Source organism: Python bivittatus, unplaced genomic scaffold (assembly GCF_059951505.1).
Source record: "Python bivittatus isolate LINGU-HERP-01145 unplaced genomic scaffold, Pbiv_v1 ctg000020_np1212, whole genome shotgun sequence".
NCBI lineage: Eukaryota > Metazoa > Chordata > Lepidosauria > Squamata > Pythonidae > Python > Python bivittatus.
In genome coordinates, this window is record NW_028277030.1 from 80,071,855 (window position 1) to 80,099,403 (window position 27,549).

General features: G+C 38.7%; 1 protein-coding gene across 15 annotated transcripts in view; it reads left to right on the top strand.

The window, feature by feature from the left end:
• Positions 1-2,006: 2,006 nt before the first annotated feature.
• Positions 2,007-27,549, top strand: part of ARID1B (AT-rich interaction domain 1B) — a 414,597-nt gene continuing 389,054 nt past the window's right edge. For 7 of the 15 annotated variants that reach the window (XM_088142352.1, XM_088142359.1, XM_088142353.1 and 4 more), the window contains exon 1: positions 2,007-4,172. In XM_088142352.1, the coding sequence (XP_087998478.1) occupies positions 2,412-4,172 (1,761 nt within the window). In that variant the 5' untranslated portion in view covers positions 2,007-2,411. The remainder of the gene's footprint in view (positions 4,173-27,549) is intronic. The other 8 variants (XM_088142378.1, XM_088142366.1, XM_088142354.1 and 5 more) reach the window with 2 other exon arrangements.

Below are 27,549 nucleotides of genomic sequence, written 5' to 3' on the forward strand. Positions count from 1 at the left end.
TATTAGGATTTTGAGACAGCTGGACACAGTAGCAATTGCAGAAACGTTGCTGCCACAGGCTGCTGGCCACACATGCTGCTGAAAATGATATAATCAGCAAAAAGATATACAATGTATTATTACTTGGCAAGAGTGTTATTGACAGAACAAACTAATATTGGGAATTGAGAAAAGGAACGATATTGTGGAAAAGAAGTATGTTACCAGTGTCTTAATATAACTGTTATGGGTAGCAAAAGTACTAAAAACACACACTTCGCATGCAAGTATTTGTACCGGGAACCTCAGCATCATCTGTAGCAGCAGCAACAGCAGCAATCTTTGCATCCAATTTAGAATAATTAGACCATGTTGATAATTTAAGTGGCCAGTCTAGCATCCTTTTGTACTTGAAAGGGTGAAAGATCTAGATTAACATATTTTCAAGGGATGTCAGCCAATTCTGGTCGAGCAGCTGCCTGAGCTGCTTTTAAATCAATCTATCAATTAATTAATGGATTAAAGTTCATTTTAAGCAGGTCAATACAGATGATACTTGATAGCTTTGCTTTACAAATTGTGCAACTCACCAGCTATTGCTTTTACAATATACCATTTCCATTCATGCCAAAGGATGAGGCCACCCGGAAGCATGGGCGGGCTGACCGGTGGGTTGGCTGCTGCCCAAATGGACCCTCCTACTTGGCAGGATAACCTAATACTTGTTAGAGAAATATCGTGCAATGCATTCTTCAAAAGTAAGTCCCACTGACTTTAGAAGAATTTATTTCAAAATTATTATATAAGGATTGTAGTCAGTAGTGCAGTTCCATACTTAGAAATAAGTCCCTATCCATTTATTATAGCTCATTCCCAGGTCAATGGTAACAGAGTAACATCGTTAGAAAACAATTATGAATTTACTGGTTGGGAGTAATATGCTATATTGAAAATTCTACTTATGAACAAGTATGGGAGCCATGAAATACATTTACCATGTAAAAGATGTACACTGATAGTTTATAATAATGACATCAGCCCTGAAAATGTGATAGCATCTGAACAAATTCTGATTTTAAATGTAGAAAGTTACACCGTGTTTTTATCTTTCCATATAATAAGGGAGTGCAGACATTTTGTCTTACTGACCCAGATATGGGTCTCTAATCCAGCAAAGAAACTCATTATGCAAAAGTAGGTTGGATCAATCCTTTGAATGAAGATGCCTTCCATACATTAAGAGCTTATCTTGAGCTGAGCAGACTTACATGCATGTCTTATCACATATTGTGCTTGGGCTTACCTGTACCTGGCTATTGAGCCTGGTGTTCTGTGAGTTTGATAATTTATTTATGTACCCAATTTTTTATTCAGTTTTGTGCACCTTCTGTGCTGAATTATGTTAGACATGGAGTAATTTATGGTTGTTGTGAAGTAGGTGCAAAAAACTACTGGAATCATTTGGAGTTGGGTGGCATCAAATTGAATAAAGTAAGCGAATAAATAGACCCCCCCCCCACCAGGATTGATAGTTTTAATGACAAAAATAATTGGCTCTTCTTTTTCTTATTCACACCATAATTTCTGTGGCTTCCTCTTTCTTACTCCCCTACTTTACATAAAGTTGCTTACCCCAGAAGAGAATAGCAAGATGTTATGGACGTATGTATGTTTTAGAAGACCCAACCCCTTCCTCCAAGGGGCTATTTTTTATTATTCGATGGCAATTTTTCCTCTCTTTTCATATGGCTATGAATAGGAGGGAAAACAGGGAGAGGCAGCTTCCGTCTCTGGTTTTACAGTGCTCCATGCCAGCTGCCTTGGTCCTGGATGGAGGCTGCCGAGAAGAAGCTGCGAATTGCGCGCCTCGCTTTTCCGGAGGGTCCTCTTGCCATACGAGCTGCAGCAGGAGGCGGAAGGGAAATCCAGTCCGCGTTTTCCACATGTACCGGGGTAATCAGAGAGAAGTGGATAATAATTGTTAGAACTCGCTCTCCTCCTCTCTCCCTCTCCTGCCATGCTGGGCCAGATAGGCTCAGCCAGACGTGTATTTACCCATATCCGGGCTAGAGAGGAAAAGAAAAAAACTTTCATTTAGACCTGGGGGGAAAAAAAACTTTCACCATGAAATCACACAGCAGGAACAGGCACAGACCGTAAGACATTCTTCAATTTCTAATCTCCATCAAGGACTTTGGGAGGGGACTTTTTCGGTCATTTCTCTCCCCCTCCAAAAAAGCCCGTGCTGCGTGCGTCTGTGCGCGCGCGCGCGCCTGCAATAATCATCTGGGCTTTTTCTTTCATCAAATAAATCTGGTTTCCTGCACTTTAGGGTCAATTGGGTTTTGCTGCTCCTGTCAATTCCCCACCCCTATTTATTTTGCCCGTTTTTCTAGGGGGAGGAGGAGGGAGATAATTGATCCTCCTCGATCATGGCCGCGCAAGTAGCAGCGGCTCCGGTGGGTGCGAGCAAGAGCAAGGGCAAAACCCCGAGTTTGACGGGTAACTTAAGCCAGGATCTTAACTCTGGGGTTCCCGTGGCTGGCCCGGCCGGAGCTGCTGGATCTGGCTCTCTCCTGGGGGTCGTAGATGGGACGAGCGGCAGATTGAATAATGTAGATCACCATCTTCTCCAACATAATGAAGTGAACATGGCCAGTAATGCAACTTCTGCCGCCGCCGCCGCCGCCGCCGCCGCTCCTAACAACGCTACCAGCAGCGGCCGCAGCTCTTCCTCGGAACTGGTTCTGAAAGACCCTGGAAGCGCGTCGGGCTTATCTTCCTCTTTTCCTATGGAGACAGGGCTGCTTCCCAACCACAAGTTGCAAAGCGTTGGAGGCGATCCCCCTGCCGCCGCACCTTCCCACCACCCCCGTGCCCAGCACCAGCACCCAGCTCACCTCCGTGCCCAGCACCCCCACGTTCACCACCGCCACCACCACCACCACCACCACCATGCAGTTCAACACCAACAGCTAAATCAATTCCAGCCACAGCCGCCGCCTCAGCACCATCCGATGCAGAATAACAACAACGGCGGCGGCGGCGGCAGCAGCAGCAGCAACAACAACGGCGGCGGCGCTGCTCAGCCCAGCAGCGCAGACATGGAGCAGCAGCAGCAGCAACATGGAGGAAAAGACCGTGGCTTGGGGGGACAGGCCGAGCCCCAGAGCCAGCCGCAGCCTCAGCCTCTACTGAATCAAGGCGGGGACGAGGAAGAGGCGACGCCACCGCCGGACAAAATGGGCGAGCAGCACCTCAACAGCCGCTACGACCACCCTAGTTTGGGACCTTTGGGCGGGCAGCCGCCGCCGCCTCCACCGCTACCACCACCGCCACCACCTCAGGGAGCGGGCGGCAGCGGCGGCGGCACTGGAGGAGGAGACGGCGGCGGCGGCGGCGGCCCCTCAGCGGTGGGTGTCTCGGAGTTTAATAGCTATTACGGCAACGCTGGCAGCGGCGGCGGCGGCGGCGGCAGCGGAGGCGCCTCCTCAGCGAGCCGGGCCGGGCCTTGCTTTGATCAACATGGCGGACAACAAAGCCCCGGGATGGGGCTAATGCACCCCGCGGCGGCCCCCAACATCATGGACCCCCTGCCCAACTCGCATGAAGGCTACGCCAACAGCCAGTACAACCACTACTCGGGCGCTTACGGCCGGCCTGGCGGCGGCACTAGCACAGGAGCAGGAGCCGTGGCAGCGGCGGCGGCGGCGGCGGCTGCAGCAGCAGCAGCAGGAGGAGGCGGCGGCGGCGGCGGCTATGGGGGCTCGTCCTCTGCTTTCGGGGTGCTGAGCTCCCCCAGGCAGCACCAGCAGGGCATGATGCTGGGCCCCGGCGGCGGGGGGAGCCTGGGGAAGGCATCTGGGGCTGCAGGCTTCCAAAGATTCTCCGGGCAAAACCAACACCCGTCTGGAGCCACCCCAACCTTGAACCAGCTGCTGACTTCCCCCAGCCCCATGATGAGGAGCTATGGCACCGGCTACCCTGATTATAGCAGCCCCGGTGGTGCCCCATCGCAGCAGCCGGCTCAGGGAGCAGCCGCCACAGCCGCCCCAGGAAGTCAGCAGGCACTCATGGGCAAGGACATGGGCTCCCAGTATGGAGCTGCCAACCCAGCCTGGGCAGCTGCACAACAAAGAAATCACCCTGCTATGAGCCCTGGAAGCACTGGACAGACCCTCAGCAGGAACCAGGTAACCGTAAGAACCCCAAAGAACAAGCCGTGTGTGGTTTAACTTCATGTATTATGTGTCCGATGCAACCCTTACTTTCTGCTTTACTTTTCCCCTACTCCATCTCCACTGCTTGCTGCCTCCCTAACAGGATTGGATAATGCACAATGTCTGACTCTGATTAGGTTAGAGAGGCATCACAGGGGGAATGACTTTCCTACGAAAAATAAGACCATTTTTATGAGACGGCTGAACAATACAAGAGACCCACTCTACCCCACCCAGTGCTCCTACTCTAGACTTATTAGAAATCTGAACACACAAGGCCCGGAGGAAGACCACTTTGGAGTGGGAAAGGGAGGGACCGGTGTCATTTTATAGGCTCTGCCAGTTATCATGCTGTCTTTCTTATCCTGTCCTGATTAAGGGGGAAAAAGACCTTTAAAGTTACTAATTTATTGCTTTGCTTGGATGCAGTTGTATTCTGAAACCCAGCAGAAACAGGTGAAGTAGGTTGTATATGTGCCCTAGCACTAATAATTTTCAAGGCTCACATTGTAGTTCTTTGGATGACCTTTTCTTTTTGCATGTTTCTCCTGCCTTCCCAGTCTGTATACATTCAATCTGAAAGCATATGGAGGAAGAGAACTAGAAATCCGTTGTGCCTGTAATATATTAAGTGAAAAGGGCTCTTTTTCTTAACTAAAAAAGGCCTGAGTATGGCAAGAGATCAACAGTCAGGGGTTCTGGAGATTATACATCATTTCCGATTACTTGTATCTTGCAGATTGCCAAATCAATAGGTATCAGATGGGGATTGAACAATGCTTGCTTAAGTTTCCTTTTTAGCACCTTTAAAAGCATAGGAAACAACTCGGCGCTCTTGATGTTTCTTATTCTGCAGTCTGAGCCTAAAGAGTGACTTGATCTCCTTTGCGAGGTTTGGAATTTGAATTGTGGAGGTAAACTGGCTGTAATAGTCTCCAGACAGCTGCCTCTGAGTTGACATCTAATCTGCCATCTGATTGGCTCCCCTTTCTCCATTGGGCATTTAGCATTGCTGATGTAAATAGAATTGCTGAGCAGTACAGTCACAAAAATTCTTGCCACAAATAATAACTGAGCACTTTTGCTCACAGATGCAAGGTTACATGTTCTTAGAAGAAGCTGAAATAATCGGCAGTCATCGATAGATAGCTGAGGTTAAGTGGGATTTAGCCCACCACTAGCTATTATATTAAACATTCACAATGATAGTAAACATTCCGTCTTTTTAGAAAGGGGATTAATTGCTATCTGCACTTAGTTTACATTTATGTTTAGCTTTTTTGTTAATCAGTTTGGAAGATTTCTGATGGCATGGATAAATATTTTAAATCATTGGGACTGATAACAGAATTGTAGCAAATTATCTTTTGAAAATCTGTGCTGCATTTATTAGAGCTGCATTTCTGTGACTGAATCCTAGCTGAGTATTCATCTTTTATAGAATTTCATATTACTTACCATAGCATGAGATTTTTTTGGTGACGTTAATTTTATTCGTATACTAGTTACTATTGTATCGCTCCCACCCTTAGATATGTAGCTATTAGATAAGTTTCATTAACATTGCTTAATGTCTGTTGGTTTTGCTTGCTTTTAAATTGCTTTCAAAATCCAGAAAACTCTGTATATATATATTTTTGAAATCTGTTTTGTATTTGTATTTTATTGATTAGAAACAGAAATTACTGTGCTTCATTTCATTCTTTTGATTTAAAAGATAAAATGCAAACCTATGTTTTAATTTGCAATGATATAAACAATTTTTTAAATGAGTGATATATTTTAGTATTATTAGGGACCTTTTCCTTACTAAGACAATGTTGTTATGAATGCTAAATCTTTGAATCTGTTTTGAGGGATAGGAATAAGAAAAATAGATTTTCATATATACTATTTGGAGATTCCAAATGGCTCAGTTTCAAAATAAAATTTAAATGATTGTGTCCTGGAATAGACAGTGACTGCAGTAGTGAGCGATGGGCTAATCAGAAAAATAATTTGAACCTTGGGCAGACTGAAAACATATTTGTCTTACTGTCTATAGGCTGTTGCTTTAATATTTTAGTTTCCTCTTTTTCCCCTCCTTTATGGGGAAGTAAGAATTCAATGAATTACTCTTTTTTTTCTTTTTAATTTTCTGAGATAAAAGGGTTAATAGAAACCATTAGCAAAATATGTGTATATATAATCTCAGTCCAATTTAAAAGATTTGCTTTGTTTATAGTGCTTTAAACAATAGATTATTCAAGTATGTAGCTTTAATAAGTTGAAAAGATGTAAATTGGATTTTATGTGATTTATTCATGATAAAAATTGTTATAAATATTCAGTTTTAGTTATAAGGAATTCAAAATCATAATGACCTTATCATGACCCTTGAAAATAGAGTTTACACTTAACTGGTGCATATCCTGCTTGTGGTGGCAAATACTTGTTCACGACCATCATATCTTGGATGCAATTTATAAAATATAGTCTGACAAGTTTCTTTTCTTTGATATATGATTGTTTGGTATTACTGTCGATAATGAATATTGTTCATTAGTAATATTTTTGTTCCTTTTCTATTACAATTCAGCATCTGACCAAATGATTTAGTAATGGACTTCAAAATGGCATTTCTTTTAAAAAAAGCTTTAAAAAAAGTTATCAAAGTAGAAAAAATATTTTTAATTTATGAAGGTATTATTTTTCTCTGGATCAGATTCTTAAAGTTACAGCTGTATATTTCTGCTATTGTATTCTGTGGGCAAAAGTCCTGTATATTTGAAATGTGTGGAATGAAATGTTTACCGGAACATGTGAGTATCTTGGATCTGATACTCAGTCAAATGTATGTGAGATATATCTATTTATAAATGTCCATGTGTGTACATATGAATGCATAGATATACTTTCACACATGTGCACAATGTAATCCTCATTCTAGACATATCTATTTTAATCTTCTCTGTAAAATAAAATAGAAATCAGAGGACTTCCTGGAAGCTTGATGGCATTATTGCTTATTGGTAACTATTTATTTTTAATATGTAGGAGATGGAGTATTTTGCTCAGAACAGAATTCATCTCATTTGTTTAATAAAACAGCTAAAATTGTTTTGTTCATATCACTTCCCAATTGTAAAAAGATTACCAAATGTAAAAATAAAATGTTCACAAAATCTCATGAAGCCTAGATAAACTATTCAAGCTTCATCTTTGCAGCATTCATGTAGTTACAAATAAGATCAATAATAGTACAATTAGGAGAGAGGTACACAAGACTCTCAGCCTTTATTTGATTATTTACTAGTTTTGTGATTATATAGGCTAAAGATTAAGAGTCAGTGATACAGGTTACTTTAAATTATACTCCACGTTTCAGGATGTCATATGTTAGATTTTTATGTATATTATAGATTAATAGTTAGATTATATAAAGCATAATAGTTCGTAGATCTTTTTCTTTCCTTTTGAACACTTGGCTTCACTAGACAATAGTTAATTAGAAAAAAAATCAGCTTGGTAGTTGATTTTTTTAAAAAATGCACATGCACATTTATGGGAATAAATTCTCTATAAATGAGTCCTCCCTCCCTCCTTTTTTAAACCAGCTGCAATTCATTGTTTTGTGTAATGTGAAACTGCAGGATCAGAAACTGACCACCGATCAGCTCTGTATCTATAGATGATTAGTAGTGATATGAGAAAGCAATGCCATTTATGTTATATGTTTGTTTATTACTAGTTTCTGATTAAAATTATTAAGAATTCTGTGGTAATGGAGCAATATAATTAATAACTTCTTTGTTATAATTATTAACATAATATTATTAACAGTGAGGACATCAGTGTATATTATTGGTTTCAGAAATATTAAGGATGCTAGAATATTGAGTTCTCAATAGAAATTTTCATTCAAGTTTGCTTGAGGTAACTATAGAGCTAAATAGTCAGTTTTATAGACTTTTCCACTATCTCCTCACTTAGAAGCAAGCTTATGCTTGCTTAAGACATAAAATATAAATGCAGTTGCAGTAGATCAATTAGTAGATCAAACTGCCCATAATATGTATAAATTCATTAAAAGGATAGGCCTCTGCCCTGGCATCCTTGTACAAAATAGTAGGATGTTTGCAGTTTGCTGCTCACCACGATTTTCCCATCCAGGGGAGTGGAATCTTAACTTGCACCTTTAAAATGAGTGACTGCACTAATATTTAGCGTATATAAGTATGGTGTTGGAGCAGCATCCATATCTGTATAACCTTGTACCAAATGCAAACTTTTTTTTAATTTCAGTAAGCAGATACAACATCAAATTTAAAAAGGGAGTTCAAGTGAAAATGTTTTTTTCAATCCACTGAATGCTGATATATAAAACTGTTTTCTTATAAGAACAAACATAAATCCAAATCACTGTTCAAATTGTTGTATATTCCATATTGCTGGAAATGAAAAAGCATATATTTGTGTGTGTCTGTGTCGGAGTGGAAAGGCAACTTATAGAATGGGCATCCTCATATTTTAGGTCCCTTGGTAAACAGACTCTTAGGTTAATTACGCTTACTCAACATACTAAGTCTAGTCTGATTGACTTGAAATGTTCACAAACTGCATGTTATGAAGTAATGTTATGTGTATTTCCATTCACATAATTGCCCTCAAGCTTGTTAAGGCTCCACTAGCGCTTTACATTTCAATATAGCTTTAACATGTGTCATCTCCTGTCCTATGATGCCTAATATACTTCTCATGAACAAATGCTTACTTTCAGTCTTGATTATCTGTGTGTCATTTATTAACACAAATAGGAAAAGATGTAATGTTTTTATGAACTCATGAAATGTAATCATGGAATTGATTTCTCCTTATATTTTAACAGTTAAAAGTTAGTTTGCACATTCTAACCTGCTTCCCTTATTAAGATTTTAAGTTAGAAGTGCTGTCACAAGCCATTCCTTTGGGGTTATACACATGCTTGGTACAGGAAAAACATGAATATGCTAAAGTTTCTACTTTCCTGAAGCATTCATTTGCCAGGACAAAAGGGCTTAGGATGGCATATTCCATGAATCGTATCATGCAGAGCATCATAAAACATGACACTGCGTTAACGTCTTAAGTCAGATAATTTGGAGCTTAACATGGTCTGTTTCAATAGACTTCAAAGTCAGTGAAGTTCTGTTCAAATGTAAAACTAATAGAGACTTTGGCATTTTAAAGACTGAAAAATCTATTAGCCGCAAGCTTTCATAGATTAGAGCCTGCATCATCAGTTGCATCTTTTTTTTTTTTAATGTTCCTATTAAGGTAATTGACAGGGACACCTTCTAAGTGCAAATCCTTTTGTTGTTGTCTTGATTGGCATGCTATGATTTCCTGTGATTATTCATTTGACAGGCCAACTAAGTAAACAATGTAGCTAGACTTTTATTTTTTATGCCTGAGAAAGCATAACATACCTTTCTTTGTTTTTTCATATTTGAAATTAAATATGAAATAATAAAGAAAGGTATGTTATGCTTTTTCATATTGCACTTGCAGGGTCACCTCTGTTGAGGGTGTTAGCAATTGCAAACTATTGTTAAAACATGATCTCACAGACATATCTGAAAGTTTAATGTATTTCACAGAATTATTCCAGATTCACTTACAAAATGGTCTGTTTTGGATTATGTTAGAAAAAGATGGTGATCTGTAAAAAACTATGATAGTGGTGCTCATGATACTCTTCTAGGCAGAGACTGTATTAGAACATTATTCTGGCAAAAAATGTTCACGAGTTGCCAAACAATGGAATTTTTTCTTAATTGTCAATAACAATAAAAAGGAAAGAACAATAAGAGGACTGGGTTTTTCCAATGATATCACATTTACTGGGCTTGGCAGGTTTTTGTTTTTCTAAACAGCCTCATTCAGTGTCTTTGAATTGGACTCCATTGAATTGCAATTTGGAATACATATCTGTTGATTTCATATATACAGAGTCAGAAAAGTTCGTGGGAAACAGCTAATCACACTTTTTCTGTTTGTTTCTTTGGTAAACTCTGACATGCTCATTGGTATTTTAACAGCTTGTATAACAGTTTCAGTTACATTCACCATTATAATTAGTAAGGAAATAGTATTGTTTATAATACTATTGTTTATAACCAGTACTTTTTATAATGGTGATAAATATCTAAAATTTGAGAAACTCAGTAGCATTTCATCTATTAAAGAAATAAAACAACTTTTAGTCTCTACATGACTCTTTGTATTTTTTTTTTTTTAAATTTTAGGAACATAGTCCATTTACTCTCCCCCACTTCCCCTCAAATTCTAAGCACTTAGAACTTTTTTTAAAAGTCCAGCACTTTTCCTGCTTTATCTGTTCTATATCTGTTCCCATTAAAACACAGACTGATGTATATGTATGTTTCATCTATTTCTCTATCTCATTTGTTACTAGAACAGTTTACCATTACATAATTTAGATGCTGATCATAGAAATATTGAGGCTGGCTATTCAGGTCTTTACAGACCTGGTAAATACATCATGGGAACAAAAAAACTTGAATCCAGTGTTAGAACTTATTTAGATTAGCTTATATTTTCCAATTAATAATAGGTAAATACAGAGCAGCTAAGGATTGTCAAACAACCTCATCAATTGCTACTTTGCCTCATTTATTATATTTTCTTTTGTACTTTATAGATGCTGCTTTTTCACTTAGTATCTTTTCTTTGATTTCAATGCTAGTGTGGTGAGATGTTCAGATAATTGTTTTAAAATAATAGTCTTCAAATCATTTAATTGCTTATAGAAGAAATTAATATATTGTTACATTCTGACAGTCATTTAACCTAAATCTCATAGTAACAGCATCTAACCATCTCAGTGTTGACAAAGAAAGAATTTAAGTTGCTTGTCTCTCCAGAACAACACAGCTCATACATGCTACCAAAAAAAGAAAAAACATTTTAAATAGGTGTTTCTATGGGTCATCTTCAAACTTAAGAAAGATAAAATATTTGTCTTATAAAAAGGAAATGCAAAGTAGATTGTCCTATCATAGCTTTTCTGTTATGCACAGAATTTCCCTCTTAATGTTGCTTGCACAAGTAAAACTGCTACATTTTTGCGTGTTAAAACATGATTCAGTTTTGTATTTTCACACAGAAGTTAAAAGATTTCATAATAAGCACCTTCTTTGGCTGTCTTTATACTGAATAAGACAATATCTTTTCTAGAGAATTTTGAAATAATCTTGTAAAAAGGGGGAAAGAATTGCAGTTGCATTTCATATATTGAGAAAAAGACTTTCAAAGCATATTTGTTTCTTGAAGTGAAACGAGTAATAAGAATAAACTTTCTGGCAAAAAGCAAAATTTCAGAGTATGAACATAAGCCCTTGTAGGGATTCTACTTAACTGAAATCCAGCTTTTGTCACTTTTGATTGTTCAGAATTAAATAAGATTTGCTAATTTTTGTGATGAAACTTCAGAATCCCAGAGCTGTATCAGTTTTGAAAAATATAGTGCCATCCTCCATAGGTCTGCACAGGAAAATTTGTAGGACAAAATTGTAATATACATTCAGACAGCTTTACATTTGGGGGGGAGGGATGGGTGTCTAATCCTATGCACATTTACTAGGAAGTTTCTCCCACGGTAGGGTTCACTTCTGAGAAAATTTGCTGTAGGATTGCCTGTAAAAAAGTTGTTGCCAGATTTCTTTTATGCTTAAAAAGAGAAGTTTGTAGTGTGCATATTTGTGGGGATCCTCAGAAAAACCTGGTAGGATGCAGAGCTCTTTGTTCTAAACAGTAAGATGACTTGTCAATGGTCTTGTGTTTTTCTCCTCTCCAAAAGAAGTTTCTAATTGAACAAATCTGTTGCAATTTATAGTTCAGCTGTACAGTTGGTAAGTCAGCAAGGCAAATGCAACCAACTAGCCATTTATAGCAGTCAATCAGGGGCTGAATAAATGTTCTGCTTTGGTCCCCCCACTGCCCCTAGTGAAAAGAACAAGGAGCTTGTCAATCACTCAGCAGACCACAATAAATATAGTAGGGGTTGCATCTGGCCTTGTGGGTCAGATTCTGCAACGTTCAATACATGCTACTAAAATGATGGGGTTAAAATGATTGCCTGAATCACAACATATGAACACTATTGTTCTTTCAAGGTTGTGTGATTTTTTCTCCTCTTGTTAACATTAAGACAATGCATTGGTTTAAGAGCAATGAAATATACAATGTTGTATAAATGAAAAATATTTATCCAGTGCATAAGAACTGCACATGGTGATACATTTGAAGAAATTGGGATAGTTTTAGGACTGTTCATTAAGGACTATACACTTGCAGTAAACTTCATAATGTTTGGTTAATGATATGGTACCAACTATCTTGTTTACAAGTGACTTGCTACTTTTGTTCGTTAAAACAGTTGGCTTTAGCAAAATAAATAGTTAGACCACTTTATTAGTAATGTTTGTGTTAAAGTTTTATTTGGAAATATATTTTACGTTCACTTTGAGCTGGGTTGCCATTTTCATTCTATCTTACTCACTACTCCCATCTTGTAAGAGATGAGAGCAGTGTAAGAAAAAGTGTTTTAAATTCCTACATACTGGGATCAAATTTATAGGTACCTGGACAACCAGGCATAGAGATATTTTTCAGCCTAGCTCTAGAGCAGAAACCCTTAGTGTGACCATTCATATTTTATTGATGCAGCAAGTTACACAAATTAATTTGTATGTGAAATTGTCATTTATATGAATATAAAATGTGTCTGGCATTAGAACTGAGAACTGCAGGGGAGTTCACCCAATGAAAAATTGTTATAGTGGACAGAATTAATTTTATTTTGCAGTTCCTCTAATAAATGAAGGTAAGTATTTGACTTCCTGACAGAAATTATAATCCCTTTGTTTTGTTAGGTGATATTTGCTATGATGTTTATAGTACTGTTATTTATATTCCTGGATTTAGTGTGAGGTTTTATTGTTGTTTTTGTTTAACTTAGAAAATAATCAGCTTCCCCTAACATTTTAGTGTTTCCATTTTTCTCTGGGCTTAGTTACACAGCGGGAGAAGGGGCTGGGGGAAGGGCTGGTTGGTGGAGAATTCAAAATATGGCATGTATTAGTGACTGCAAAAGTTTCTCACTTGGAGCATGTTGGTTTGCTTGCTTGGCGTCACATGATCAAAATATTTTTACCCTTGGTGCTGCCAGAAGCGATCTATTGCTTTTCAACAATCTTCATTGTTGGGCGCCTTGCCAAGATGTTTAAGACAGCCCCTTATGTGAGCTGTTCCATTCTTAACCTCCTTGACTGAAGTGCCGTGACCTTCACATATGTAGATTAGCCATGTGCTCTGTGAATTGAAACTTGCTGCCTCAGGAAGAAAAGGTTTTCTTTTTATTCCTGGGGGAATTTGACAGCCATTCATCCCTGACCTGGGCAGAGGTAATGCAAGGAAATTGGATTCAAATGGAATGCGTGTATAGATAACACACAGGCGGGATTCACAGACGACTCGGGCTAGTCACTCTCCTGCCTAGCAGAGGAAGGACTAATTCACCTACAAAGATAAGCTGCTGATTTGGATGCTGTGAAAAAAGACATGCAAAGAGAGAAGTTTGAGGGGATGTTTCGTTGATTTGGAGTAATAGTTTCTGGCTGTTGGTTATTCAGCTGTACAATTACAGTGGTCTGCGTTTTTCTGCTTCTTGGTCATACACTAGCTTTTCTTCTTTTCAACTGAGTACTAGCTGAATCTATTAAAAACCTTTAAAATTGGGTAGATTCATTAAAAACATATAATTATAATGACAATATCAAAGCATTAATTTGTAAAATGTAGACATTTACTTATGTATTTTGAAAGGATAATGAAGGCAAACAAGCGGCACTGTATGTAGTCAATAGACTCTTTTCAAAAAGAAAAAAAATAAATTTGTACAGTGTGATTGGGTGCAAATGAAATTCCCTGTTAATCAGCTGTAGCTGTTGCTAAAAAACAGGAGGTTTTTTTTAGTTTTTGGCTGACTACACAAAACATTAATATAGTATGCAAATATATAGAAATATTTTGGAGTAAACTTTTATGTTTTATATTATCACCCACACATTTTAAATTGCCAATAAAGTTAAAATGTTACTATCGTTTTCAGATAATTGAAATTTAGATTGCAATCGTATACCCATTTGCCAGATTAAGACTCATGAATAAATATATATAAGATTGAACTATTACAGTGGATGTTTCTACTCAGGTGATGGGGCTTCCCTTTCCTCCCCCAATCTGTTTTCAGATCTGTTCTGAAAGATCCTTCAACCCTCCAGAACAGATTTAGGCAGCTATGAGAGTGTACAAAGAAGGTGGAATGCTGTCTGCTGTTGGTGGACAGACAAAAATTGATGCAATCTCCTGTATATATGAAAATGTTACACTTGTGATTCATGAGTGGTGGGGTCCTCACCATGAAAATATGATGGATAATATCTAAGAGAGATGCACTTGTTCACAGCATATCTAATATTGTACCAGGGCTGGTAATCCTATCCTGTAAGAAAAGCACAGAAATAATAGATTTACTTTCATTCACTGTGAAAGATCCAAATAGACACTTTTCTGTTTTTCATGATACTTAGATTTTTAGAACTCCTTTTCAAGGATCTTTGGGTTATATAGTGCGGTAGTATAATAATAGCTATAGTTTTGTATAGTTCACAGTATCATTTTTTCCTACATTTCCACTTGTGTTTTCCTAACAGTCTTGCACTTTACCAGTTTCTTTTATGTATGGAGAAAGTATTATAAGTTATTTTGGCACAAATAGAGTGTTCTTTGTTGTGAAGAAGCAGGTGACATAACAACAACAACAACATCTACCTATCCCAGGGCCTTGGGAAGGACTCGATAGTGGAAATGCCAAATCCAGTCTAAACATTTGGCTGACTGTGCAACCAACCATCATCATCATCATCATCATCATCATCATCATCATCATCATCACTGCACATATACTATGCCAATACATTACAACATCCTAAGTTCTTGGGAAGAACTCAATGCGAATGAAAGCCAACACCAGCTAAAGAACTGGCAGCTGTGATTTCATGTTGATGTGTATATACTACTACTACTACTACTACTACTACTAATAATAATAATATATTTAAATTTATTGGCTGCCCAACTCCAGTGGACTCTCTGTACAAGGCTTACAGTTGAAAGAGAGACAAAAGTAAGCGAACAGAGTCGGAGTTGGAGGAATGACCTGTTTCATGGTTAATTTTAATGTGTTATGTTATGAATGTTCTCAGCTGCTATTTTATGCTATTGATGTCATTTTTTAAAATTGTAGTTGCTTTTACACTGTTTTTTATTTTATTTTTAATTGTTAGCTGCCCAGAGTCATGTATATAAGATGGGCAGTCATATAAATTTATGAAATAAATCTTTCCTTGGCTGCTATGTATTTTAATTTTTGTACTTTTGGTTATAATTGTTTATAATTTTACTTTAATATTGTTCACTGTCCAGAGTCACTTGTTGAGATGGGTGGCTATACACATTGATTAAATAAATAAATAAATAAATAAATAAATAGGAAAGGGCAAGAACTGGCCAGGAAAGAATTTTCTGGCAGAGGATTCTGAAGGCTGGTTGAATCTTTTGAGACACTTGAACATCTTTCTTGATGGTGATTTGATCTTTCTGTGAAACTTGGAAGAGGTGATTTGGTGTCTTGATCATCCCTTGTTCTCTCTTTTTTAAACATTTCTTCTCCATTTGCATTAAAAGAAAGCATTGGGCAGATGGATTGCTGGCATGGAGAAATTATACTTTGAGTAATATTTGAGAATTCTATTTGTTAGGAGTGAGCTACCTACTGCGTCTGATAGTGTCAGCAAATGGCGGTGATCAAATATAATTCTTTTTTCAGTACCCTTTTCTCTCTTAGTAATATTTTTGTAAAATATTCAATTTTTACAATGCATCCATGACGAACTTAATAAAAGCAATGCTGGACCAGATCAAGAAGCCCATCTAATCCAGCATTTTGTCCTGATCTGCCATATATTTTCTAGCCGAGTATCTGTTGTTATAGGTTGGAATAATAGGGCTGTGCAAGTATTTGAAATAGATGGTTTGCAAAGTATTTTGGTGCAGACAAAGGACCAAAATGTTAAAGTAGCTATGTTCTTTGGAAGGCTTGTGTAACTGCTTTGAAGTCTATGCCTGGCCTGGATGTGCAGTTATAATAACTGTATAACATCCATGTATAATAGAAATTTTACCTCCTTGTTTTAACCTTTTAACCAGTTTTTACCAGTACTTTCATTTTTTTTAAGAGTTTCACCTCTTGCAATCAAGCTGCTTTGGGCTTCCTTGGGGGTGGTGGTTGTTATAGATATAGATAAAAGGTAGGATAAAAATATATCTATATATCTATCCCTATCTCAGGGTGGTGAACATACCTAATACTGCTGTCTCTTGTTTTCCCCATAACAACTACCTTGTGAGGTGGAATAAATATCCACTTAAAGGTAAATACGAGTGCACTGAAGTTACTATATCCAGTTTGTTCAATATTCATATCTTACATGAGATGGACTATTTGAGATCAAGTTTAGAGTTTGATCTGTCAGACTTTTCTGGACAACACTGAATTACACTAATGATGAAGTCTAAATTGTGATGGATCTGAGCCACTTTACCTTTAAAGAGTCTAGCAGTTCTGTGATAGTTCAGGCTTCAATCCTTTTAAGCCAGACTGCAATAGGCCTCTCAATACCTGGAAAAATTATACAAGACAACACTATGAAGTTGCAGCAGAAGTGGAAAAAAATACCTTTGCCACTCTTGTTGCCACAAAGTAGACTCAGTAACATTATGTCAGATTCAGTGGGTTTTTTTACTACTGTACTCTAGCTGTCAACCTACTTACTTCATTTCCTTCTGCTCAGCTGTCACCAAGGAGCTACAAGGGTTCTGAAAAAGAGGAAAGGCTGCTTAGGAACAATTGTGACAATTACCTGGGACATTTCTATCTTCAGCAGAATGATCAGGCAGCAGTAGGAAATACGCTTCCAGAATCCTAGAGTCTCTGGAGACAGTCTCTTAAAATAGCACCCTTTGGGAGGAACAGTCTCAGAAACTTCAAGAGGAAATTATCTGACCATGTAAAGTCTTCTACTATAATGCCATCAAGTAACATCAACCCCTGTTCACTTCATTGATATATCTATGTAGTTTTCTTAGGAGCAAATAACCTGCCATTGCATTCCTCAGGGATGTGTTTTCAACTTCTCACTCTTGCTAATAGCCCTGGCATCCTGTTGTGGTCTCCCATCCATGGAGTAGGCAGGTCCAACTTTGCTTAGCTTTTTGAGATCTCTGCCTTGAGATCCTGAATAAAAGGTGGGATAGAAATCTAATAATTAAAAATGAATAATAAGTTGGCTAGGGGGTACCTAGGCAGGCTGACCCTGATAGAGGGATACATTTAAATCCCTCACCTTCAGATTGCCATCCTCCTTCCTAACCCACTTCTAAAATGTGCCTTGGAGCAATGACTTATTGAGACAATCCTATATTTGTTACACTTCCCATGGAGTTCAGAGTTTCTCTTTAACAGCCTTAGCCACGTGCATCAAGAGAGCTCACACAATTAAAAATAATCTATGAGTGCATATTCATTTTTTTCATATCTATCCAGCCTGATTATGCCCCCTACCTTTCTCAAGGATCTCATGGGAGGAACACACAGATGAAAACATCTATTCAGCAGTTTCACTTCATCCTCTCAGAGAACAGTGTTGATCCTCTACCATCCCTCAAAATGCACCTCAGAATGGCATGCCCCTTGAATACTTTACCTTGGAGTGTTATCTACTTGAGCCACAAGTTGCCTATGGCGGCTGATCATATGCAGTGAGCCTGCAGTACTTCCCATAACTAGGCTGCTATATTTCATTTGGTAAAACATATACTTCCTCCATGAAATTAAACCAATTGTATCTCTGAGTTCTGGCTCCCCCTCCCCCAGTACTGTGCAGTCATGATTGATTTGTCATCTTCCACACCTAAATACAATTATTCCCAAACTTTATACCCATCCATTCTTATGTTGCACTTCCACTTTTTTGATGCAAAGCATGGTCAGTCTGATTTCATTCTGATTAAAATGAGGACCCTCCCTTTGGCACAAGTCCATCTTGTCCAGATATCCCTAGTGCTTCCTGCACCAGCTGAATGTTCTTGTCTGGGCTTGGAAATTAAGCAAAGTCAGAGCTGTTTAATACTTGAGAGATAATACAGGTAGTCCTTGAGTTACGATGGTAATTGGGATGGAATTTCTGTGGCTAAACAATGTGGTCGTAAAGCACAACATCGCGTAGCGATGGCTATCTCAGCACTTCTTGTTGCCATTGTTAACAAATCCCACTGATCATTAGGCAAGGACCCACCCTGATCCAAGCCAGTCCTGGCTTGGTCCCTCCCAGCCCTGAGCCTTGGTAAGGTAAGGGACTGCCTCCTCCTCAACTCCTTACCTGCCTATCTCACCCCCCCCATTTCTGCCCTTTTGGCCACCTTGTACTCCACTGCCTCTGCCAGCCTTGCCACCCTGCGCTTGCTGGCCCTGCCACCCATTTCACCCTTTGCCGTCTTCCTCCCGCTGCTGCTGAGGTGTGCCAAGCCTGGCCCTATGTGAGGCAGCTGCTGACCATGCCAGGTCTTCATGAGGCTGCTTGCACCATTCTCCAAATAGTGCGGACTGTTCTCGCGATGCTTCACAAGTTCTCATCAACAACAGGAGGAAGATGGTGAAGGTCAGCTGGAGTGGAAGGGCCAGGAGGGCCAGTGAGCACAGGGTGGCAGGGCCAGTGAGCGCAGAACAGCAAGGCTTGTAGGGCAGTAGGGCCATTGAGCACAGGGTGGCAGGGCAGCAGGGGCAGTGAGCGCAGAGCGGCAAGGCCAGCAGGGTGAGCGGAGCAGGGCTGGCAAGGCAGGGCTGGCAAGGCAAGCAGAGTGCAAGGTGGCAGGGCTGGCAAGGCAAGTAGAGAGCAAGGTGGTAGGGTGGCAGGGTGAATGGAGCATAGGGCAGCGGTTGGATGACTGTGGTTTTGTGCTGTGGTGCTGGGGGTGGCTGGCTGCTGGGCAGGGCTTTAGGCACTCCGCAGTGGCAGTCCTGGGGCTGAAGTAGAGGCCCAGGGTGGTGGTGGCTGGCTTCTACTTCAGCTCCAGCACTGCTGTGGCTGCTGAGGAGTGCCACTATGCAGGGCAGCCAAAAGGGCAGAGATGGGGGGAAGATAGGCAAGTGGGGGGAGTTGTGCTCCTGCAGTTGTAAGTGTGGGCGGGCTGCCAAGCACCTGAATTTTGATCACTTGACTGTGGGAGCACTGCAGCGGCCATAACTTCAGGGACCAGGCATAAGTACCGTTCTTTCAGTGCCACCATAACTTTGAACGCTCACTGAATGACTGGTCGTAACTCAAGGACTACCTGTAAGAGAATTTTGGTTCAATTTGAGGGTGTCTTTATCTTTTATCATTAGAACACAGTTTCTTATCCTCAGCTCTGCTGTTCATCTTGCTCTCTGTATAGAACAAGAAGCATTTAAGGGAAAATTCCCTTTGAATTTCTGGCTTCCAGTCACCTAAGATGCATCCTAAATTTGGTTTCTACATTCTGGTAACTACTTTTCCCATTCAGTCGTATAAGACTCCATCCGCAACCTGCACATCAGGTAGGCAAGTTGCCATAATGTTACATGCCAGGGATGTTATACAGCTGTCTTTGCATTGCTCACTACCTGGATTAATCTGAGTATATTTATTAATCCCTCAGGAAGTAGTCCCATCTAAAAAAAATCACTTTCTTCTTCCTCAGAGAGACACCTTCTTTCCCCAAATTCTGTGTAGTAACCAATGAGCTGTGAACCTGAGCATAAGACACTATTACTACATCCTACTACAGCTTCTTTCCATCTGGTAGAAATTAGAACATAGAACATGCTATATAGTACTCTTGATAGTCCATGACAGCTTTGCTGGCTCTCTGTTTTCATATCTGGTTTTCTTAATTGAATTTAATTGATCTCAAGAAGTTACAGTTAGACCTGTACAGTAGAACCCGATTTGTACTTGGATGGCAAACAACCAGGATATCCCAGGCCTGTAGGCTAGGCTGGAAAGCTGAAAGAACAGCTTGGTTCAACTTGAAGACAATGTCAAACTATTGATGTATTTTTGCCAAGAAAACTATTTGGACATGTCCATGAAATAAGGAGATTTTGCTTTACTTATCAGGAAGGCAATTTATTTACTACAGAATGGAGAAAAAGTTGACTGCCTGGGTCCCTTGGCCTGTTGCTAAACTCATCTGTCCATTGACTCTTCCTCTTCCTCCTTCTAATTTCATCCTTTGTGGGCTGGGCTTTTTCTTATATCCATAAGGTTGGGCTCCTTTATGGATGGCCCTAATTTTTTGGCTCCCCCTCAAGCTTCCAAGTGGAACTCCTTATTTGCACCATCTGTTTGTTTGCTCCAGAGAAATTCCTGTTTGCTATTCTTGATATTACATGTCTCTGAAAACTCTATTATAAATTCCCTTCTATCTTCAAATGCATTTAGACATCCCCACTTATTTTTAGAATCAGCTGTTCAAGGTGTGTTTTTCATCTCAGCATTTGTGTCTACTGTAAAGAGTTGCCTTGCCTTCAACTCAGTGGGATAGCTTGAATTAATTAAACATACACCACCTTCATTAATTTGTACAGGTCCAGATGTACTTGAATTCTTGTAGAGAGGAAGGAAAAGCAAATGCACTTGAGCATCAAAACAAAGCTTGCTATTATTTTTGTAGCACTTAGTTAAAATATGTCATTTGGTGTTTTTAAATTCTTATTCCCCGTAAAGATGTATCAGTTTGTGGCAAACTCATTTATCAAGACTGCTACAACTCCCCAAATAAGGCACCAAATATTAAGACATTTTCATTTACAGAGATTTTGATATTCATCCACCCCTGCTGCTGCCATGCTGTGTCCTCCCCTCTTTTAAAAATCTTTTGATGACTCAAACTGCCATCTCCTGCAGAGTAGTCTAGTACCATGTGTCTACAGTCACAATGAGACTCCGTGTTTCGGAATATGAAGAATCTCAAATATATTTGAAGTTGTTTTCAGTTCTGTATTTGAATTTTCTGCGTAAAAGGCAGATACCTTTTCTTCAAGGGGCATTGTTCAGCTAAGAGTTGGGGACTGTTTAAAGTTTCCAGCAGGAAGAATAGATTCAGTGTTATGAATGTTATCCTGCATCGCTTGTTGTGAACAGCTGAAAACTTTTAAGCATTAGGAAAAAAATGTAGGTATCATTGGAAAAGATGGAATTTTTAATACTAAATTATGTTTTTGATAGTTATTTAGGCAGCTTTTACTCACTGAATTGTTACGACTCTGAGGCTTCCAGTTTCTCCTTACATTTGAACCAGGCCAAACTAAATGTGGATTAATGTGAACAAATGGAATTTCACAGATAGAAGTTTCTTTGTTAAAAAAACCTTGCATTGCCTGATAAGTAATCCTATTGGGTTTCCATATCTTTATGATAAAATTCTGGGGACTAGATGGAGGTGATGAATGGGGTCAATCCAAAAATAGGTAGGGTCAATAAATGCATATTTCCTCTCATCCATACACTTTTCAGGAAAGGGGATTAAGGAAGAAAAGAAAGAGAGAAACCCAAAGTAGACATTGAGAAAAGGATTTCTGGAAGCAAAAAACAAATATAAAAGTGTTCCAACTCTTCATGTTTTGGGGCTCCGTTCTTCTGCTCCATCCTGTCTTCTCCCTATGTCTTCTGAATCCTCACATGTTAATTTTTCTGTGGAAGAACCAGGAAAGGAAAAGTAGTAATGAAAGGCAGAGGTGAGCAGAGCTACTAAAGAAGGCCTTGGATGAATTGCAAGGTAACGAAGATAGCAAGGCTGATAAATTATAATGGAGGCTGGGTTAGGCTAGAGGTTTTCATCCATGATTATGGAATTGCATTTTGGCTACAGATTAATGAAGCTAATTTAGTGAATGGGGAAATATTTGCTTTCCTTAATTGATATTAGGAAAATGTTGGTTGTCTTCCCATTTTGTATTTCAGTATTGTACACTCTCCAGTGTAGGCCTGCCAATCATAAAGCATTCAGATTGCACTTAAAAGTTTTGATGTATGTTAGGAAAAAGTATTTTTACAGCATGTTAGCATAAATTCTATAGAAGCATCCCATGCTCTTTGCAGATCACATGCCTCCAGTTGTCCCATTGGTTCTATGAAAAATGGTGGTCTCTGTTTTGTTTTGATTCATATTCCTGGAATTAATCTGTAAATACGTACTTGTCAGCAATATGACAATTGTTACTTTTGAACTACTAAGACTTCTGTATACTTATTTTTAGCCATAGTTTTCCACATGTATCATCTACCTGCATCATATGTAACATGTCTGAATGTATGGCATCTCATTGATGCTATATTGCAGTGTTTGAATTTTATATTATTATTGACATATTACCCCATTGCATACTTATTTTCAAAGGCATAAGGAGATGTACTTAAAATAGTACCCTGTCACTAAATTAGGTTTAGAGTATATTACATAGAAATAAATGTGGGGTATTGTTCACCAAATGTGTGTTAGCAAATTTATATGTGCAGGCTAGTTTGGAAACTTACTTTACCCAATGAAAAATGCATAGGACTGCAGACTTAAAATCCTGTTGGTATAAAAATCACTTCACATTTCCAGCTTCACCTTGATAAAGGTAACAGACATGTCCATATTTAACTGATGTCAGGATTATGTATACTTTTTCAAAATATCCTTCTCTTACAGCAAGAGCCTCAAAATGATGTCAAAACCTGAAATCAGAGTGTATATGTGTGTGTCTGTCTTTAATGACATTTGAAAGAGCCAATTTCTTATAGTTGTTTGTTTACAGATTTTATGATATCTTAATAATACATATTTTTAAAGAAGGAAATGCTTGCTCAAGTTGTCTGAAATATTATAGCTTCAGTAGTAAATGAGATGTGAATCAAATTGTCAGATGGATATTTGCCAAGTTATTTCAGCACTTGCTGTTTAACGTAACTAGCAGCACACTAGGAAAGGTGTGAGCCTAACAGATAAAAGTGTAAACAGCACCTTTCTGCTTCATTATATCTGGTTTCTCACAATTTTTTCTCTATACTACAAGGACCTAAATTTGTATGGGAGATGTCACAGGTACTCTCAAACTGTAAGTATATGATGGTTCTATCAGATATACTGGATGTAAGTGAAGAAAGATTGATGTAAGCAAGTTTAATTTTAGTAATTTTTCCTTCAAAATTGCAAAAAGGTTCCAAGCAAAAAATATTTTATGGAATAGCATCTGCCATTCTGCATGGAATAGCTTTTTTTTTAAAAAAAGCTTGGTATCTCTTCATTATGTTAGGCATTTGTGTTTCATTCCTGTGCATGCTGTTACACCTTTTTATTATGCAATAAATCCCATTTCTTCCATATAAGTGTCTGTAGAACTGAGGCCTTAATTCTTTTTATGCTAATTAGAAACATCCCAGCAGTTTAGTAATATACTATCAAAATAATCTGTCATTGTTACTATACCCTATGATTGGGAATATCTCCCATATCATGGTGCATGGCAGTTGTGTAAAAGTAAAATCTTTTACTTCTGATTGACTTGGTATTTTAAGACTTCAATTCTAAAACAAAAAACAAACAAACAAAAAAACCCCACTGTTATGCAGGTTGGGGGTGGGTTGAAAGGTGAAGTAGGATATAAATGTACTCAATCCCTTAAGTCAAGATTACTTCCGTGATGTCTTGGCCTTCTACGCTATTCTTCAAGCACATACTGGACTTCAAAAAGATCAAAAATCAATTCAAATATCTGGTCTGTTTCTGACCCATTTTTTTCTGGGTGCTGTATCTCAGTCTTTAAAAATAGGTTCTTTCCCTCAGCATTGTCCAAATGAGTTCCTGAAAAGGATCCATTAAACGGTTCTAGCTGCCTCAGAGTACAAGGCAGACATTGCTCTCACCTTCCTCCTCTAAAATTTTCAAAGTTGAGAAAAGTAGGCAGAAAAGCTCAGCCGTTTCTAGCTTTGTAGTTCCTTCCCAGGGGCTATTCTCAAATCATTGCTTGATATTATAGCCGAAATATGATGTGAACAATCCTATCAAGCCAAGCACGTAAATCACAATTTGTTCCTAATGTACAATCATATTTGACAATAATTGCTCAGACATTGTTTGCTGACTTGAATATAATACAAGTTCTACATGAGTTTGTCTGGTCCAGAATGCAGCAATGTGGGTAGTTACGGGTATACCTTGGTATACCTTTGTAATACCTCTACTCCATGAACTGCACTGGTTACCAGTGTGCTTCCAGGCGTGATTCAAAATACTCGTTCTTATCTATAAAGCACTTTGTGGTACAGGGCCTAGAACACATCCCCTCTAATACCCAGATAAGCAGGAAATAGCACCAAAAAAACGATCAAGGGGAAAAAAACAATACCCTAATTAAAGAACCATCAAGGAGGAAGCCATACCCTTATCAAGACTGCAAGACAAACTACTAAATATAAACAGCCAGCAAATCCCACTCTCCTTTGCACTGAAGATGTCACCTAGCCTGGTAATGAAAAGTCTGCAAGAAAACAACCAAGAACCCAACAGTTTAGCCCTGAATTTATATATTCTCTTCTGTTGGGGCCAGTTAATTTGTGAGGCCATCTATGTCTGATAATATCTACCTGACCATTAGGATCTGACTGGGTTGGTATGCCTAACACCCCATCTCTTAGGCAATGTCATCTGGTGGGACTCAGGAAACATGCCTTCTCTGTTGCTATTCTCCCCTTTGGAACAACATTCTCCTTGAGATTTGATTCGCCCCCCACTCTGCCTGCCTTTTGAAGGGCATTAAAGACCTGCTTTTTTTCCTCAGGCATTGGGACTGGGAATGGTATGACTCCCTGGATGAGCTTTTTTCCCTGGCACTTACATGCTTGCACTTGTATGCTATTATTTTGGATTATGTTTTTATACTTGGATTTATTATGTGGTTTTTATTGACTTACTGCTCATTATTGGTAAGGTATGCCACCCCGAGTCATGTGCTAAGTAGGGCAACTATATAAATTGATTAAACAAGCAAAAAATAAATAAGCAAGCTATAGTTTGATTAAATTTAGAATAAACATTTGGTGATATATTCAAGTCTGTGTTTTGTTCCCCATCAGTCAAACCATGGTTTTGGATTTGTTATGTGTACAAAAGTTGACTCTTTTTAAGAGCCACCTCTGCTGATACTGATATCCTCCAGCCTGCAATTCGTGCTACCTGGGATCAGATTCATCTGGAACCATCCTTCATCTGAAAACTCTTGCCATCTCAGCTAGATTGTGAATATAATTTAGGCAGTCCCTTCAGCATTCTGACTGCCACAAGTATAATATGTTATAAATCAGAATGATCCTTTAGATAAAAATTACAGCTGTTGTAGACTTGAGAGATCTTGGAAGATATTTTGAACTTTTTAATGTATTATGATATTTTTTGAGTATGATGTATAATTGAATTCTTAAGAGAGAAAATCTTGATTTTCATGCTTTGTTTACTATTCCAGTTTGTAAAATATGCATAAATGTAATGGAACTGTATGCATATTAATTTATGGTTTATATACATTATTGGGCGGAAACAGATACATATACTGCTTTTTTTCATATTATTTATTTGTTAAATTTATATGTTGCCTTTCCCCCAGCAGATTATGGCAACTTACAGGGTGAATCTAGCCACATTTTTATCTCTAGAAATGAAATCCTGGGAAGTAAATTGGGCTGAGAGTGACTGGACCAAAGTCACCCAGCAAATTTGAATACTAAGGGTATATTTGAACCTGAGTTTCCTCAGTCCTAAATCAGCACCTTAGCCATGACACTACACAGGTTCTCCAAAATTATTCAAAATGTTTAATACATTTTTCAGCACCTATCCTGGAAAACACACTTGTTTTTCATTGGAATTTTACTACTAGAAAGCTTTATCCTCTTTCTTTTAAAGCAAAAAAGCCCAGAAACTGATGGAGGAAAAAAAAATCTAGAAATGGGTAAAAAGGGCTAATCAAGATCTCCAGAAGCATGTGCGGAATTAAGAATAAAAGTTATAAAGTGATTTAGAGTTAAATTGGTCTGAGAGAATGCAAAGAAGTAAATTTAGATATTTCTATGGCAATGATAATGGTATGTTGAAGAGTAGAGTTGAAAGTTATGCTGCAAATATTAGTCTTCTATAAAAATGATGAAAAGGAGATAAAAATGTAAGAATATTGAATGGTTAGGTTGCAGGTGTACACAGTATAACTGGAGGCATGTTAAAACATATGTGGCTTGCTTATCGAGGGGCTGTGTGACCATGTCCATGTAGGCTGGGAGCTTCTTCAAAAGAAGATACTGGAGGTACAAACTCAAATAATTCCTACAAGAAGGAAGAATGGAAGACATCTAAAGAGACCAAACTGGATCCACACCAAACTATAAATTGCTTAAAAGAAAAAAGAAAATGTACAAGAAATGAATACAGTGGAATATATCTAAAGAACAATGCAAAGGAGTTTGCAAAAACTACAGGTCTAGCATGAGAAAAGCTAAAGCCCAGTATGAGATTATGCTAGCAATAAATGCCAAAAACAACAAAAACAGTTTTTTCCAGCTATGTCAGAAGCAAAAGGAAAGTCAGGGAGGCAGTAGGTCTGCAGAGAGAGAATGGTAAAATGGTTAAGGTGGATTATGAGAAGACAGATGAGAAACTCTTGTTTGTCATCTGTTTTCTCTCAGAAGGTGAACAAACCCTCAGTTGTCCCTCACTGTGCCACTGGGGTGGTGGTGGTGGTGGGAGTGAACTAAAGCTCAAGATAAGCAAAGAGGAAGTGAAGGGATTTCTAGCTAATCTAAATTAATTAGTCTCCAGGGCCAGATGATACCTTAAGGCAGGGTTTCCCAACCTTGGCACCCTTAAGCTGTGTGGACTCAACCCCCAGAATTCCTCAGAATGCTGGTTGAGGAATTCTGGGAGTTGAAGTCCACACAGCTTAAAGCTGCCAGGATTGAGAAACACTGCCCTAAGGTATTGAAGGCACTATCAGAGGTAATTGCAGAACCACTCTCTGTAATCTTTGAGAAGTCCTGGAGAACAAGTGATGCCCCAGAAGATTGGAGGAGGGCTAATGTTCCTATTTTCAAAAAAGTAATGAAGCAGGATCCAGGAAACTACAGGCCTATGAGTT